At 34.9% G+C, this 17,283-nt stretch overlaps 2 protein-coding genes across 2 annotated transcripts; one reads left to right on the top strand and one right to left on the bottom strand.

Moving 5' to 3' along the window:
• Positions 1-457: 457 nt before the first annotated feature.
• LOC120328582 (retinoid-inducible serine carboxypeptidase-like) lies at positions 458-9,395 on the bottom strand. The gene is made up of 12 exons (XM_039395112.2): positions 9,274-9,395; positions 8,929-9,067; positions 8,293-8,510; positions 5,345-5,487; positions 4,928-5,030; positions 4,483-4,557; positions 3,442-3,552; positions 2,895-3,014; positions 2,216-2,423; positions 1,769-1,843; positions 1,374-1,460; positions 458-978 (listed from the first exon to the last, which is right to left on the bottom strand). The coding sequence occupies exons 1-12, from the start codon at positions 9,301-9,303 to the stop codon at positions 845-847; spliced, it is 1,443 nt and encodes a 480-aa protein (XP_039251046.2). The 5' UTR covers positions 9,304-9,395; the 3' UTR covers positions 458-844.
• Positions 9,396-11,094: 1,699 nt separating this feature from the next.
• On the top strand, positions 11,095-15,586 carry LOC120328403 (retinoid-inducible serine carboxypeptidase-like). The gene is made up of 12 exons (XM_039394872.2): positions 11,095-11,212; positions 11,579-11,751; positions 12,239-12,381; positions 12,697-12,796; positions 12,865-12,939; positions 13,279-13,389; positions 13,721-13,840; positions 14,142-14,256; positions 14,372-14,548; positions 14,898-14,972; positions 15,055-15,141; positions 15,396-15,586. Exons 1-12 carry the CDS (start codon positions 11,164-11,166, stop codon positions 15,527-15,529), a joined length of 1,359 nt encoding a protein of 452 aa, XP_039250806.1. The 5' UTR covers positions 11,095-11,163; the 3' UTR covers positions 15,530-15,586.
• The last annotated feature ends 1,697 nt before the right edge of the window (positions 15,587-17,283 follow it).

Raw genomic sequence — 17,283 nt, 5'->3', positions numbered from 1 at the left:
TTTCCCCGACAAAATTTGTCGAGAGCTTACTCAGTTGTTAGGTCATGATACAATTCTTTGTAGCCATACGTCATGAAAGAACAAAAAAAGTTTAAATGAACAACGGTTTGTTAACGAACGATAATAAATAAACGAACACCCAGTTTAATCATAGTCTTGAAACTTTTTATCTGAAGGATAATGATCTCGTTTCCGAGGCCTCGGTCGCGTGCCAAGTTTGGCACGCGTGCCAGGGGTTGCCCACCCCTGTTATAGTCTATGGCGACTGAAACTCAATATGTCCATTGGTTGGTGGTATTCAAGAGAAAAATTTCGCTTCAATTTGTTTGTTCCACTAAACTTATATACTCTGATTTATCATATATATTATATATGCATGATTGAAACGCTCTTTGATAAGCAATTACAGAAAAAGTTTAGATTTTGTGTTGTTGTTGAATTGCTTACCCGTGACTTTTGGTTGGTTGAGGCAGACCAAAATGCAAACAAGCTAATGAAAACAATATATATAAATGCGAAGTTATTTCATATCATAATAAATTCACACTTTGGTTGAAATTCCTGTATTTATAGCTTATTTCTATAAAAATTACTCCAACAATGGCGATTCTGAAAGTCAGATAAAAATTTGCACCATACAAAATTATTCTTATCAAAAACTTAATTACTGAATACAAAGTCACAATCTAGTTTAGAATGAAAATGTTCCGGTAACTTTTTTCTGTTAATCTAAGATTCAGTTTATTGAATTGAAACACTTGAAATATGTCTAACATATTATGACATAAATATGTCATAAACTGTTACAAATTATATCATTTAATATATTGCAATCTCGTAATATTCAAACTGCACTTAATATTTTGTATAAGACGTAAAGCATAAAATCCGGCTGATCAACTGGTATGCTGTGTCCTGCGTCAATTATCCACCAGAAATAAAAGTTTCCAACTTGTTTTGAAAATCCTCCTGTGTCACCTAAAAATATATTTATTTCAAAAGGTCTACATAATAGGTAATAATTAAGTCAAAAAGTCCATTTTTTCGTGTATATAAAATTTATCTGTACACCAACATAGGAATCTTTTTTCAACAATATTCCAAAAACATTCGACTTATCGCAACTTCATATAGACTTCATATGGACTTCATATATTTGGACATTGCTGTTTGTTTTCTGATAAGGTGGGCTAAATGCATGTTAATTCTGCATGTTCGGTTTCTTGGATTTTGATTTGAGAAAGTGCTTGAATTAGTCATTCTAACTTTCTATTTAGATTGTATCTTGCACATGCATCATATTTTTTTCTGGTCCGCAATCGAATGACTTCTGAATATGTTTGGTATATGCTATTAACGTCAAAAATACATACCGTTCACATAGTGCTCTGGCGTCCACCTTTTTCCATTAAATGTATGCATGTTGCTCCAAGTTAATTTATCGAGCCACATTTCTTGTCCTGAAAATATGTATATCATTATTTTATGATAAATGATTAAAAACTTCGCTAAATATCATGCGGCGGGTCGTCAGCGCGCCCCAACTTAATGTAAGCAGTGCAATCTGGATTTCAAGATTCAGCTCATGTCAATCTCTTCTCGATAGCTTAATAAATTGACTGAACCTTAACACACCGCAAAAGTTCCGGTTCTTTTTAAAATTTAAAGACTTAGTTGCTCACCAATTGTCATCGGCCGCTTGTCATGGCGTTACGTGGCCACAGAAAGCACATATATTAATATATATATAAATCAAACTGGGACAAACCTGGTGTGCTCACAATCATATCCAACATCCCGTTATATACCGCTACGTGTATTCCCTCTTCTAGTAAAGAGTCAACTAGAAAGAAATTGAATAAGAACGGAATTGAGAAAAATATATCAAGCAAAGAAAACCTATTTTAAATACAGTTTATTTTTTGTGATGCAGGATCTCCCGTGATAATCGTCTCTGTTAAATATCAGAGTGAGAACGGCTTGGATTTCAAATATGAACATTATAAAATATAAATTTTGATGTTACCGGGATATGTTGTTAGAACCGAAATTGCTTCGTTTTTCTATAATTAGTATTGTCAAATTGCTGTAAATCTTGTATACTTCAAATGAGTTATGCATATCAGACAGTATAATAAAATTATTCATGTATATACTAAATGGGTACGATAGCACAAACATATAGCCTACTGACTATATGTTTGTTTTATCTTACCCAAATCTACAACTGGTTTCATAATATCTTCCTTCATGGCTTCTTCGACTGCACTTCGTTGGGATCCCCATTCCACATTTTCTGGAATATTTCCAAGATATCCAAGCATTTCGTTGTTCATTAGTTGATTATAGGGATCAGTTTCCGTTGGAGGATAATGCGGGTACAAAATATTGGTTACATCTACGTTGTCAGTGAGATCCACGGCCTGTGATTTAAACAATTTTAGATTTGTTTACCAAATGCAACACAGTGACTGAATATCGTGTCGAATCCCATGGCTTACAAAAACATAAAAGCAATGCACAAATCTATGGACACGAAAACCAGAACGAATTATCAAATCTTTTACAGTACCGGTAGTCTGATCACCAGATCACTGAGATGTGACGACGGCATGACGTCACCACACAACATTTGAAAGTGAAAAACGAATGTCATAGAGCCCACAGATATTTTTGAAATGAATGAAAATAATAGCCTTCTGGGGATAACAACAAGTTTTATTCAATCACAGAAAATTCCAAAGCAATTGGTCCAGTAGTTAAAGAGAAAGCGATTTTTTTCGCCACAACAACATTATATTAACGCGATATATAGGTCCATTTCGTGTCCAATAATGTTGATAAATGAAACTTTTTACAGCATGAATCAAACGAAATATAACATTTCAACTTACCATAGCTTGTGTTTCCATTTTTATGTTATATGCTTCTAGCCATTTGCCATTGTCGATGGCTTCTTTAGCTAGCAAGGCGTTTGCATTCACCTCTTCTCGTCCTTGTTGATCTAACAAGGACTGAAAAAATATGAAACTGCTATCGGACATGAAGTGAAGTGAGGCAATGTGGAAAGTGGAACTCTTAAGATGGGGAAGTCTTAAAGAAAACTATTACTTGAACCGTTCGTCAAATTTTCACCTGGCTCTTCGTGAGACTTTCAATTTTGATAATTTTTAAAAATTACTCCATAGCTTTTTTCTGTTGGTATTGTTTCTCATCATCAGTATATGGTTGATCCTATAACTACTATCTTAGCATGGGAAGCACCAATGACGGACGATATGTGATATTTAACAGTAACTCAGTCTTGATTCAGAATCGTTGTCTTCAGCCATATCAAATGTTACTTTTTGGTATATGCTATAACATAAAGAGTATTCAAAACAGAATACCATGTAATATTTATTGGCAGACGATGTGGTAAAATCGTGCATTGAAACATACCCAATGATGTAGATAATCTCCCCAAGACAGCAATGAATCAATGGGAGAAATATATGCGGAACCAAGTCCGATTCCACCAAAATTGATATTCAACGTTCCACCTTCTATTTCCTGCAAAAAGAAATAATTTTCAAAATTAAACTAAGCATTTTTGTTTAGAGTTTAGACAGATTGATGGATACGAATAATCAATTGTGAATAATTTTGATAAAATTTAATATTTAATGGAAATGATTCTCTTTAATTGGCATTTGAAAGTCGGACTGAATCAGTGGCGTAGCAAGACTCTCGTGTCAACCCCCCCCCCCCCCCCCCCCGCAAAAATATTTCGTGGAAATGAACCTAAAAACTCTCGGACATAAGCTAAAACAACGCTTTTTTTTATTTCGTCAAAAAGCATAACATGTCTCTAATAAAAGGCAATGGTAACCTAAAATTTGCCGTTTATCCTGGTTACTTTAATTTTTTCATACGTGCTTCCTCTTCTGCCCTTTTTCTGCGTTTCTGTGCGCCACTGAGAGTTTTTGCTTTCGACATCATTCTGACAGCCTTCGTAATTTTGCCGGTGCGATCAAACCACAAAACGCCGAAAATCGACGACTCCCTGGCATTGTTACGTTACAAAACGATTTGAGCAGAACTAACATCAACGTTAAAAGATGTGCGTTACTGGTTTTGCAATGCAGCTTTTGGTTTTGCGGTTCAAATTTCTAAATTCTAACCGCTTGGGCCGTTTGCGCTGAGAGCCCTCCCTCGACCGCGGGGGTTGCGGGGGTGGATGCTACGCCACTGGACTGAATGGAAATGGAGTTCTGTTGAAAAGCAAAATCACGTTGTCCAAAGCGGTTTGATTTATATTACAATTGCTTTGATTCAAAATATTCATATTTTTTAATTTTGCGAAATAAAATTTAGATAATTGAATATCAGCAATAAGGCATATTATTTCACTAAAATATTCTTCATGAGTATAAAGCATACTAAGAAGTACTAAAGACTACACTGATGAATGTACTACATATTACAATCATAATGGCATACCTTTATGATATGATTAGCCGCAGCTACAGCAAATTTTCCTCCGTAAGATTGACAGAAAATGTAGAGAGGATTATTCTGAATATTTAAATTCAATTGATAATTTCATAAATTGTATACGTTTATTTATTTTTTTGGTATATTGATACGATGACTTACAGATAGAATGCATATAAATGTAGTAACTGTTTTTTGGCTTAGCTTTTATAGAAACAAGCTAATTTTTCCGTGGTATTTCAAAACAGTAACTTTTTCTAAAGCATATAATCTGTAATGTCTTTTTCAACGCAGAGGCAGCAAAATTGAAGTACACCAATTGTTTCAATAATCTTTTTCACATTGTATCGGAAAATAATAGCTGATTCATTACGTGTAAATAAATTTTAGGAAATGTCCACTTGTTTTATTAATACAATATCAAAGTAATATTTTACAGTATTTTCATTACCTGTAATTCAGGTTTTTCTGAGTAAAACCCGTGCAGAAGAGTTACCAAATCCAACCCAGCCTGATTGAAATCCGTCGCATAAGCGTTGTTGTCAGTAACATAGCTGATAAGAACATCAAATTAAACATCATTTGAAAAAGTTAATTATCATTTTACATTCTTTTAAGGCAAGATATGACAATATGATTGAGTTATCTAGCTTTATATATGGGACTGATATGCTGATTGACCGCTGTTTTGACCGGAGATGCAATCAAAATCACGATCTACTGTACTCGTAATTTTTGCATTTATTTTCAAATTCTCAAATCTACAGACTAGTAACAAATAAATTCGTTCATTTCTTAAGATTGTAAAACTTAAGTCAATTTCGGATATGATGCTGCATTATTCGTTAATTCACTCGCTTTGACCTACCTATATCCCACTCCTACGGGTTGATCAACAAAAAGCAGATGAGCTAATCCTGTCCATGATGCGTTTCTTCTGTTGTAATTCAGATCAAGGGGCCCAATTTCTTCAAATAAACCATAACCTGTTGAAGCCGCTCCAGGTCCACCCTTTGGACAAAATTATTTAAAAAAAATAATTATAGTGTTTGCAAGCTGCATATTAACAAGTAAATGTGAATAAAATTTGAAATATAAACGTTAACAGATATTGTTTCTTTAAAACGTTACAAATTTTTTTCTTTTGTATCGAATATAGTAACAACGGGTTTCCTCATCCCCGGAAATATATGCATGTCACAACGTAAGCTGAGCGTATATTTAATACATAACTTTATCAACGTCGACTATAACGCCAGTAGTCAATTGCAGTGCACGTTGCCCATTTGCTGCAATCGTCTACTAACCGTTATACCAGTGTTTCCCAACCCGAGTCCGCGGTCTCAAATGAGTCCGTGGTTCGTTGGAATGAGTCCGCAATGAGCCAGAAATTCACTGCGGGCCGCAAACGTTTTTGCGAAACTTGACCATTAGCAAAGATACGATTTAGGTTACAAGTTACATGAAATATAAAAAGCAAATTTATTCATATACCATTAATCGAGTCAATAATTACTGGGTACTGAGTAGAGATGTACCGATGTATCGGTATCGGGTATCGGTATCGGCAATATCGGCCATTTTTTCGGTATCGGCCATGTATCGGTATCGGTTAGATTAAGGCCGATATTTCCGACATATTTACCTTTTTGATATGGTCCAGAATGTTTTAAAAGATAAGTTGGAATACTACTTTTTAATTTATTTTTTGTCTGGAGAGATCGTGAGCTATGAGCCATACATGTCCCTACCCCCGCGAGAGAATAGGATTCACGTATTTTTAGCTATTTTCGCTGTCAAATTTTTATATTGACATTTTAAATATTACATAGTAATTATGAAGAAATATATCAACACGGCACATAACAAAAAGCAATTAGGCGCCCAGTTTTAAATCATACAGTGGAATTGGGGTCCTTATTAACGGCACATGGACTTTTGGCACGGATATAAATTCTGACTGTTTGTCGTCAAGTACGAGTGTCATTTAGTCCGACGACATCGATAAACTAAATTCCGACACAATTATCCCTCTACGCAGATATTAATTTTTACCAAACAATTTCTTTATAGATATATTGACATGACCGCCTAGCCCCAGAGGGCCTAGAGTCCTAGACTGTCTCAAAATATATGATGACAATTGTATAATAATATAAAATAGTAAAGTAAAAAAGCATCCTCGACGGTTATATGTAGGCCTTCTTTTGGTCGGTGCTGATTGATATTCTTTCATGTTGGCTTTCACTTATTGCGTCGACGATTTCGATTAGCCACGAAATAAAATATTTGAAAAATGCTTTTAATTTGAACGTAGGACGGCGGCTCTAGAATGTGTGGGAGATATTCGATATTCTTTTAAACACGGTTAACGACATTCGAAGGTCGCGATATTAACATTAAATTCAAATTGGACATCCCGGCTTATGAGTTTTCTAATTGAACACCGAGATTACTAGCGTCACTGTACAGTGTATCTTAATCAGTTAAAGCAAACACCAAACATTAATTTCATATTATGTGATATATCTTTATTTCGATCTGAAATAATGTGTACTACGAACAACGCTCAATAACCATTTTTTTAACCCGTCTGCCCTACACAGCACACCTAATTAAGTAATATTTACATAGTATCGGTATCGGAATATCGGTAGTATCGGCCTTTCTGTAGTATCGGCATATCGGTATCCGTATCGTTTTTTTTTAGCTGATATCGGATCGGTATCGGTATCGGCGACAAAAGTGGTATCGGTACATCTCTAGTACTGAGTAGGGCTGGGCATATATTCGAATATTCAACTATTAGAATAGCAATTTACTATTCGTAAATTGGTAACAGGTGACGGGACAGGCCACTTGCGCGTCGCTTAATCAAACGATTGGAGTTCACAACTCACTTGCGGATTTCCGACGAAAATATGAGTCGGTAAACGCGTGCATGGATAGATCTAACAGATATCTCAGAGCTTGAACAACGAGGAATAATTTTCTTTTCTGGTAGGTGTAAATGGTGGCAACCTAAATTTTTTAAATTGAAAAGCGACAATACAAAATACTAAAAATAAAATGGAAAACACCATAAGTTAAGTTATATGATGGTCCTCGACCGATTAAAAACGCTTTTTTAGACATTGCAAATCGCAAAATTTCGGGTGCTATACTGTAGTATCCGTATCAGGGCATTTTTCCTTGGGATTCTTTGCTTTACTGCCTCCACATTGATACGCACAGTACTGGAGCGCCGTAAGTGTCATACAAACAGCTCAGATTTATCTAATCCACAAAAATACGAATCAAAACAACATATAATCGGGCACTTTGCCACGCATTTTCGTGTCCACGCATTGTCATATTATGCGACAGAAAAGGGCATTCCTACACTAAAAAAGTTGACTCTATCAACATACGCGCAATTGTGGCGAATTTCCGATTTTGAAATTCGTTAAAATTCTGTTCTGTTTGGTTTTATTACTCCTTCACGCAGAGTACATTTGCAATAAACGCACGTTGAGTCCGCAAAGGCTTTTTCCGGTAAGAAAATAGTCCGCGATCGAAAAAGGTTGGGAAACGCTGCGTTAGACTCTAGCGTCTAAAACAAAAACTAAAAACGGGTTCGCTGATTTTCACGACAATTTAAGAACGGGTTCGTGTGGAACCGTACAACTGCAAACACCTGACAAAAACCGTCCTGATTAGTAATGACGCATCAAGTCTTTAATCTTATGAACTTCCCCAGCTTTGAATAAGTCGAGCAGAGGTTTGCACGGTTAATTGTGCTTTTGATGTTAAGCAACAATCAGGAAAAACCCTTACCTGAAGCCACATAACGATAGGAGTATTTTCGAGTTTGGCCATTCCTTGTGGTGCAAAGTTATCGTCTTGGTAATAAAACAACCAATACATGAATGCACTGTCTCGGACTTTGACATAGCCACTGTCTGTTTCAATATCTTCCATTGCATGATCTAACGGACTGTGTACATGTGGCTCAGTTATAATGCTGTTGGGCTCAGTCACTGGTATAGTATCGTCTGAAGAAGAAAAATTGGTTTAGCTAGTTTGGAATTCTAAAAATCATATATGAAGCACATTTCTCTCTCTCTTTATCTCCAGTGCTTCCTCTATTAAGATGCTTGCTGTTAAGGATCATCGATTCGTTCGTCGGGTTGCTATATTACTCATTTTCTAAGTTATGTGAGCTCATTCAGTTAGATAATTTGCGTGATACTTCTGTGGCCATTAATTTCTTGATATTATATTTGTTTTACATGCACTCATCACTTGATTTGGCCAAGCTAACATATGACCCCAATTTATACACATTATTTTTTCAAACTTTAATATTCTAATGCTGTCAGAAAATTGCATTTGGTTTCTGCTTATTAAAGCATGTACGTGTTAATCAGATAATAATTATTCCCGAATACCAAATCATTTATAACATCTCACCATTATTAGTAAAATATATTGGTAGAACAATGACCAACACCAGAGCAGCAACGGCAGCAACTACACCAGATATAATCAGGGTGGTCTTGCTGCTTCCGCTCTTTTTCACGTCGCTATCTTCGTCATTCTGATCCCTTTCCTGAGTTATAATATCGGATTAAATGTATTTAGAAAAAAATTCTAAACTCGGTGAGTTCTAACCGAGGGATGAAGTCAACGAATCAATTTTTATATAGCAGATCAGTCTGTCAAAGGCTATTTATTAGTTTTAATGGACACGAAATTGACCCATATCGTTTTGCTAAATTGGTGCAACATATTTTAAAAAGTAATTTCTATTCTTACCTTGTTTTCATTGTCCGCCTTGCTTGACATGGTATTGTCTTCAAGTTTGCCAACAAAATAAACAATTCTATGTTCTGGAGAAATACGAAATGAAATGCAACAAATATACCTTATGATTCCTACAATCTCTTGAAATAATTATATAGTAATATCGTACAATACCACTAACGGAACTCCGTATTGCTTATCAGGATAAATAAAACAGTTAAAAATGCCTGTCACTTTGGTTTTATATATATATATATATCCTTTTTCAAGCTCTTTTTCATTTTGAATACACATGTTTTACCGAAAACAATTACAGAATCCAAATTATAAAAGAAAGATAAATTAACGACAAGTACTAATATAACTTTTGAAGAATCTTTCTGAACTCCGTCATTGTTGACGAAAACGCGCCTTAACTTACAAGCAGGATGACTTGCAACATACTCGGTTGTAATTTTTGTCCGCAACATAATGCGTTTGACACAAGATGACACACAACATTAGTCCTATCGCTGAACAAACTGACAATTAATGACAACCTGAGGCCACAATGCGTCAAATTGCACAACAAATATTTGTCGTGAGTGATTCGCAATAACCAAACTTTGATACCATAAATTAAGTAAGTGAGACGGGTACGTTTATGATTGCATAACACGCGATAGGCCAATCTCTTTATTTAATTTCATGAACAGATTTCATTTAGTTACCAATGCGTAAATTTCAATGTTTCAGCATTGCTACGAGAGTGGGTGATACCTAGTGATATTCCTGTAATCCGAGTTTCTATTTGCTCGATACGTTATTGAGCAAAAAAAAAATTTATGCCGCGATAACATAATCCTCCTAAAGCCTAGAAATTATTTCCGCAAACCCTTACATCATTAGATCATCCAACGGAAAGTTTCATTCGACTAATATACTACCAGATATAAAAACACCAGTTATGCATACTTGATTAAACATTGAAGCATTGGGACTGATTTTGTTGGTGAGCCAATGTTAGCTTGGTCCTTCCGCTGGGGTTGTGGATTCAGAGACGATGTATTATTCATGGAAGCATATACTTTTGAAAACCAAGATTGGAAGTCGAATCATAAATAACATTTCTCAGATGCCACTTGTTGAGGTATTTATTTCTGTCAATATTTCTCTCCAGCCTGACCAAACAAGCAAGTCATGGCACGATAGTCTCTAACTCATATGTCTTGATATGCACGCCTAAACATAATCAATCATTGATGTGTAATCAAACACGAGTGCAGTTTGTACTTTTCAGCGAAATGCCTCATGATCGGTTGTAAACTACATCAGCAAGCTAGGTATCAATATTTTGTATTTCTGAATAAGATGATTCCAATAGCAAATTACTGATAATTAAGATTGCGTTGGGTGGAGTTTGAACAAAGCTTTATTAGTTGTGTGGCATCAAAGGTGTTTCAACAGGGCGATAGTATGCCACCTCACTAGTAATATGTTGTATAGCAGTTTTATTTAAAACAATTTTAGTGGTTAGATTTAAAATTAAAACGGCGTGCAATCGACGACCTGCAATCTATACATAATTTTCACTCAATAAAAACTTCAGATCCACGCCGAGTTCGCCAGCAAGATGTGGAAAAATTTGAACGAGTCAGATGTTCGTGTGAGAGTGAAGAAATTTTTTTGTTCAAAACATCATTCCATGTTTTCCATTCCTTTGGAAAACTTATCGTATGCTAACGATGCTGTTTTATTCAATTCATATAATTGGTTCATTTCAGTATTTTGGCAATGACCACTTTGCTTCGAACGAATTATTTTGTCTTGGATTTAAGTGTCCGATTGCTTTGCTTTTTTGAATTAGGTCAAGTTAAAATAGGATTTTAATTTTATTAGTGGTCACGACTATTAAAGATTAAAATGAAGACGGGTGTGCAGTCTGTCATACTTTCTCTATTGATGATATCAGGTGAGAATAATGCCAAGCCAAGAATGAAGATCCACGTAATAAAACATCATAGAAAGTTTCAAAATTATGTAACATTCCCAATACCAGATGTATCCTGTTTGGACTCACTGTACACCAGTGACAGCTGAACGTGTTAAACTGTATATATAATATTCACTTACGTAAATTTATAATTGTTGTCTAGTCTCATCAACATTGTCCTAAAAATTACAAAACTCACATTTAGTGATCCATAAATTGAATAAAACATGTTCAGTTGGGTCTTCGAAAAATATTCGAATTATGGGTTATACTTTCTGGCTTCTTACTGTGCGAATCATGCACAAACATCTTACCTTTCACGATATGCACCACGTTTCATTTCAGGAGTCAAATTTTGCCGATCACAAGATCCCATGGATGACATTGAAACTGCTTGTGGATATGTTGAAATAAGACCAAACGCATTTATGTTTTGGCTTCTGTATTATCAAGACGAATCATTTGCACCTGATTATCTTACTCCGTTAAACGAAGTACCCGTTGTGGTTTGGTTACAGGTGAGGTGTTTCATTTCTAATATCACATGTCAACGTGCGTTCTAGCTTTATATGTAACTCTAATCAGAAATAGAAGATATATTTTATGTTACTTCCATCATCCTTGAACTGTATTGAAAGATGCGTGATAGACCGGTATATTCCATACCCCTTTTCAGCGTACATGATTTTGTTGGAGCGGGAGTACATACCAACCATTATTCGTGAATTTTGGTAGTTGTTGTGCGTTGGGCGTGCTTTAGCTATTCGCTCGTACGACATTTTTTGTGGTGATTTTGGTTATGTCTTAATGACAGGCACAGTTGACTCATTAGGACAAGTGGTAGGAAAAATTTGGCTCTATTGATTGTAATACTTTGCCCATCGATAAAAAACATTCACCCTACGTATCTCGATGAAAAAATCTCTTGCTTAAAAATTATTATATTATTACTTGAATAAAAATGCATATTTATATTTAATTGAATAAATATAAAAATTTCGACAGGGCGGACCGGGAGCATCTTCTACTGGATATGGTAATTTTGAGGAACTTGGGCCGCTTTATTTAAACCTGACTCGAAGACCAACATCATGGACTGGATTAGGTCATGTCTTATTTATTGACAATCCGGTTGGAAGCGGTTACAGGTACAAAATTAACCCGTGTATTATGCCATAAGTATGAGAATTGTTAACGTTCTTGGTTTTCAATGTTTTATTTCAATGTAGCAAAACAACCTTCGAAGGCAAATATAATAATCGATTGCTCTTTTTATACGAATTTCAATTATTTTTTCCAAATTTAAAAAATCCATCACTTTTCACATAATTTCAATATCTGCCCTATTGTGGCCCAATAAATTTTCAAGTTTGCTTACAATTTTGTATATTTTGAATAAATATTTGCTGGTCATAAATTTAAGGTTGTGTTCAATTCAACTAAAGTTTTTTTTTTCAATTCAGCTATGTTAGGGAAGGTGGAACATATGCTACAAATATCGACGAAGTAGGAGTTGATTTAGTTTCGTTGCTCAGAGGTTTCTACGCAGAAACTGGTCTACAGGTACTATGTTTGTTTAAATATACTTGATATTATTTTAGGTATTTGGATATTTTTATTTTGTATTTTAGGATAATCCTCTGTACATATTCTGTGAATCTTATGGAGGAAAAATGGCGGCAGTCTTCGGACGAGAAATTGTAAAGGTATGTTGTGGATTGATTAGTTACATTAACGATTTTAGCCTTTCCTGTTCTTCCAACGGCACTAGGTGTGGTACATGTTATAAATGTATAAACGAAAAAATCTGTTATGAGTTCATAGAAATATTTTAAACATTTTCCTATTTGAGCAAAATGAGAGTAATATTTCTTCACACAAGTTTTAAAATTACGCTACATGTTTTTTATTGCCCAATTTCTAAACGCTTTAATTTCGTTGTGTTTTAATAATCAACTAAACATTTTAGTATCCTATTTGGTTTGTCTTCGTGTCATTTACAATCCATTATTTTGTAATTCAATGTTTAATTATTTTCTATCTAGGCAATCAATGCAGGAACATTAGAATCCAACTTCAAAGGCGTTGGTCTCGGCGATGCATGGATTTCTCCAATAGATTCAGTAATTACTTGGGCACCTTACCTGTACCAAGCAGTGAGTAATTGTATCGTAACATTTCTACATATTGTGATACTTTCATATGCATTTTGGTTGTTTGAATGGACGCTCAAAATTAGTGGTCAGATGGTATTAGGTGTTCAGTTTTTAATCAACCAGGGGGTTTTAAGAAATGAGAAAACAAAACGTAGACTGAGAGATACATCCAAAACTTCCGTCTATTTCTCTCTGACTTCATTCTTCTATTTTCCACAGATTAAGGATGTATCATCAAGTGTCAAATTCATTTTCGATATACTCGTATTTTATCTTTGGAATTTTTTTCATATTTGCCAATGTTAATTAATAAATAAATTGGCTCTTACAGTCACTATTGGATAAACATGGTTTCGAGCAAGTTCAAAGCTTTGCCGACGCAACACAACAAGCAGTAAACAATGGAAATTGGGAACGAGCAACCAATCTGTGGTATGCAACAGAAATAGCGGTAAGATTTGGGGAAATTTTGGTTTACTTCCAATTACCCTCTCCGCGATGTTTGGTCATGTGCTGACAAAAATCGTTAACACATTTTTCAAATAATCATAAAATACAAGAACAGTACGAAAAAAAAAATATCAATCATCCGAAAGGAAATTGTACATTTCCAAACTCCAAAGCGACTCCAGTTTTTAACTCTACTACCCAGAGAACGACAGTCTAGTGTTTCCAGCACAATAAAAAGTTTTGCAGTATAGTCATTTTTTTTTTATCTAAGACAAGATGTTCACATGAACTATGTAATTTAGATACTTGTAGCAGCCGACAATGTCAATTTTTACAACATCCTATACCCTCATCACGCAGTATCAACGGTCAAATCCTTGAAAAACTCAACTTACTTCGGTTTGAAAGGAAATGTTGGTAAGCATTTTAATGTTCAGCAAAATATATCTATAATTACACACACTCGTACACATCAGCATAGATAATATTATCGACACCCAGGTATTTCCACTTGTAAATAAAACGTTTTCAGGTCATCTATTTGATCATCATGTTGCACCATTTGCTGAGTATTCCCTTGATGATCTGATGAATGGTTATTTCAAGGATTATCTTGGAATTATTCCTGAAGACGTTATTTGGGGCGGTCAATCTGGATTTGTCTGGGACGCAATGACGGGAGACTTCATGAAACCAACGATTGATATTGGTTAGTGTAACGTTGTTAACTTTTTATTTCAGAGATGTACTGATCGATATATGTATTGGCGATATCGAGAATTGCAAAACTTTATTGGTATTCGCAATAAATTGCTATTTCGGGTGATAAACAATTGTCAGAATTCGGCCCTAATACAAAAAGAGCATATTGCGCAAATTAACTCATCCCGCACGGTCCAGGTCCAAGATATCCAGAAAATTTGAAAAAAAAATTGAAGTATGCTTTTTTATTTTGATGACAATTTGTAGATTTTATGAGATTTTACATGTTAAGAGGGAGGTATTCACAAAGCATATCAATGTTAACCACTTTTAAAAACTATAATTTTTTTTAATAGTTGATGCAAATATCGCCGATGGAATAAAAGTTGTTGTGTACAATGGAATGTTGGATCTTATTGTTGACACGCCAGGTAGAAAATTTATATTATTAAAGAAATATAATTTAATGATTGAAGCCGTATAAAATAATTTTATATTTTCCCTACTTTTTAGGTCAGGAATTATGGCTTGCCAAACTACAATGGGATAAAACTGAGGAATTTAATAATTCTAAATGGAAACCAAGATATTATACAGCAGGTGCAACTATCATTTCGTTTTTGCACATTTTACTCATGGTGGCAATATAACCACGTGACACATACAATCATACTTTATATATGAAAGTGCTTAATGACGCATCTCAAAGCTGCCCGACATTTTAACAAAAGAGAATTTGTATTAAGCAAAAGATGTGGTATATGTAAATTACTATTAAATTCCCGTATAGTATTTCAACCCTGCATGTTCCTCTGGTTTTAAAAGTCGTACCCGAATGAACTCTTTCCATGCAGGTGTTGACACTGGTGGATTTTCAAAAGAAATCGATAACTTCTCATTCTGGTGGGTTCTTGATGCAGGACATATGGTACCTACAGACCAAGGAGAATTCATGTTGTATTTACTTCACGATACAATCACCAAATGAAAACCGTTATATTCCATCACTGTTATGACTATCACTTATACATAAAACAAACACGAATTATATCTGCTTAATTCAAATTGTTTGAGCACTTGATAGCTGTCTTTAGTATTCTATGATTGAACGCAACACGTTTTTTTCTTCCGAGGTATCAACTAGTACTATTGTAGTGAGAATTTGTTGACATAAATTTGCGGATATCCTATGAAACTTTTGAAACAGTGGCTCCCAAACTGTGGGTCGCGACCCCGGATTGGGTCGCGTCGCGATTTTTCCGGGGTCGCATAACTTCTGTTGAACATGCACACACAAGTCACTAGGATTTGAAAGTTGGAAAGTGAAACTTGCGCTGGTTCATTAATAAATGCATTTGATTGATAGTGGTACACTCGCCTAGACTTCTCTGTATATAGCTTTTTTGATCTGGTTACATCCGAATTAGTAGATGATCATCTTGCAGGTTGAACCAGTGGTCCCAACGGCTGATCCGCAAACCAGATGTTCGTCGTTCTTTGGTAAATATCGTCACGCTAATAACCGAATTGCGTAAGTCATTTTTAGCAGTTTTGAGAAAAACGTAAAAAACTTCCTAATGATATCGTTATGCAATTGAGAGTCAATAATTTGCCATGGTTCAATTTTTTGATCGTAGCCGGATTTAAGTTAATTTGTATGACGCAGTTAAGTGACGTCATAATGGCGCACTGTAACTTAGGCAGAAATGTGTCTATGACTTGGGGACATACGCAATTTTGCAACTTTACTATATGCACCAGTCCTGAAAACTAAACATTCCAAAAACGAATGTAATTCTCACTATCTACAATGTCTAATCCCCAAAATAGCTAATCAGTTTCAATTGCATTATTTTTTATATTTAAAAATATATGTTTCTTCAATATAACATGTTCTGCACACCCACCGAAATTAGAATGAGAATAAATATAAAGAATATAACAGCAATGCACCCAATATAAAAGCCAACCAAGGTGAATTGGACTCGGACAGTGAATATCACAAGTGCACGTCTTCCTATACTGTAGTATAAATTCAAATTAATACGCGCTAAGCTAGAATCCGAGGTGCAAAAACTGGAAAATACTTAGCCGAGATTATTTTGCCTTTGTGACGTCACAATAGTCCTGCGGTAACCATGATAATTCATTATGACGAAACAATTGCACAAATGTGCATGTCATACTAAATCTCCATTTTTATAGGTTTCGGAATTCTTAAAATAAAATCCCAGTTAACAGACAGCCTTACATAAATACCTATTTTAATAAAAACTCAAAATCGCCAAAAATGACTTACGCAATTCGGTTATTAGCGTGACGATATGTTGTTTTGTTATTTAACTGCCATTGCTCCCTTTAGAGACCGAATATTCAAAGTAACCTTGCCTCGATGAGTGATTGGGTTTTGACTAAGGTTTTGTTTTTCATCAATTCTAAAAAAAAACATCGTGTTTTAAAACGAGGGCTTTTTTCAAATCAAATTTTTTCTGTATTTTTTTGTATTTTTTATTGAAATATTGCCTATGCAATCTTGCATCGCCGCGAAACTACGCCAAAACGTTGCATCCTGGCAGCTGCACACGCAGCCGGAATTATAATTTGGAAAATGTAAGTAACATTTTTTGTTTTGACTTTTACCACTATTGCGTACATTTATCGCCACTTTATATCTCCACCAAAGTCATAAGATTTTACCCGGAATGTTTAGCCGAGATATCAGAAAGACGTTTTGAGTAAGAA

Source organism: Styela clava, chromosome 7 (assembly GCF_964204865.1).
Source record: "Styela clava chromosome 7, kaStyClav1.hap1.2, whole genome shotgun sequence".
Classification (NCBI taxonomy): Eukaryota; Metazoa; Chordata; class Ascidiacea; order Stolidobranchia; family Styelidae; genus Styela; species Styela clava.
Note: the sequence above shows the minus strand (reverse complement) of the source record. Positions and strands in the feature narration are given on the sequence as shown.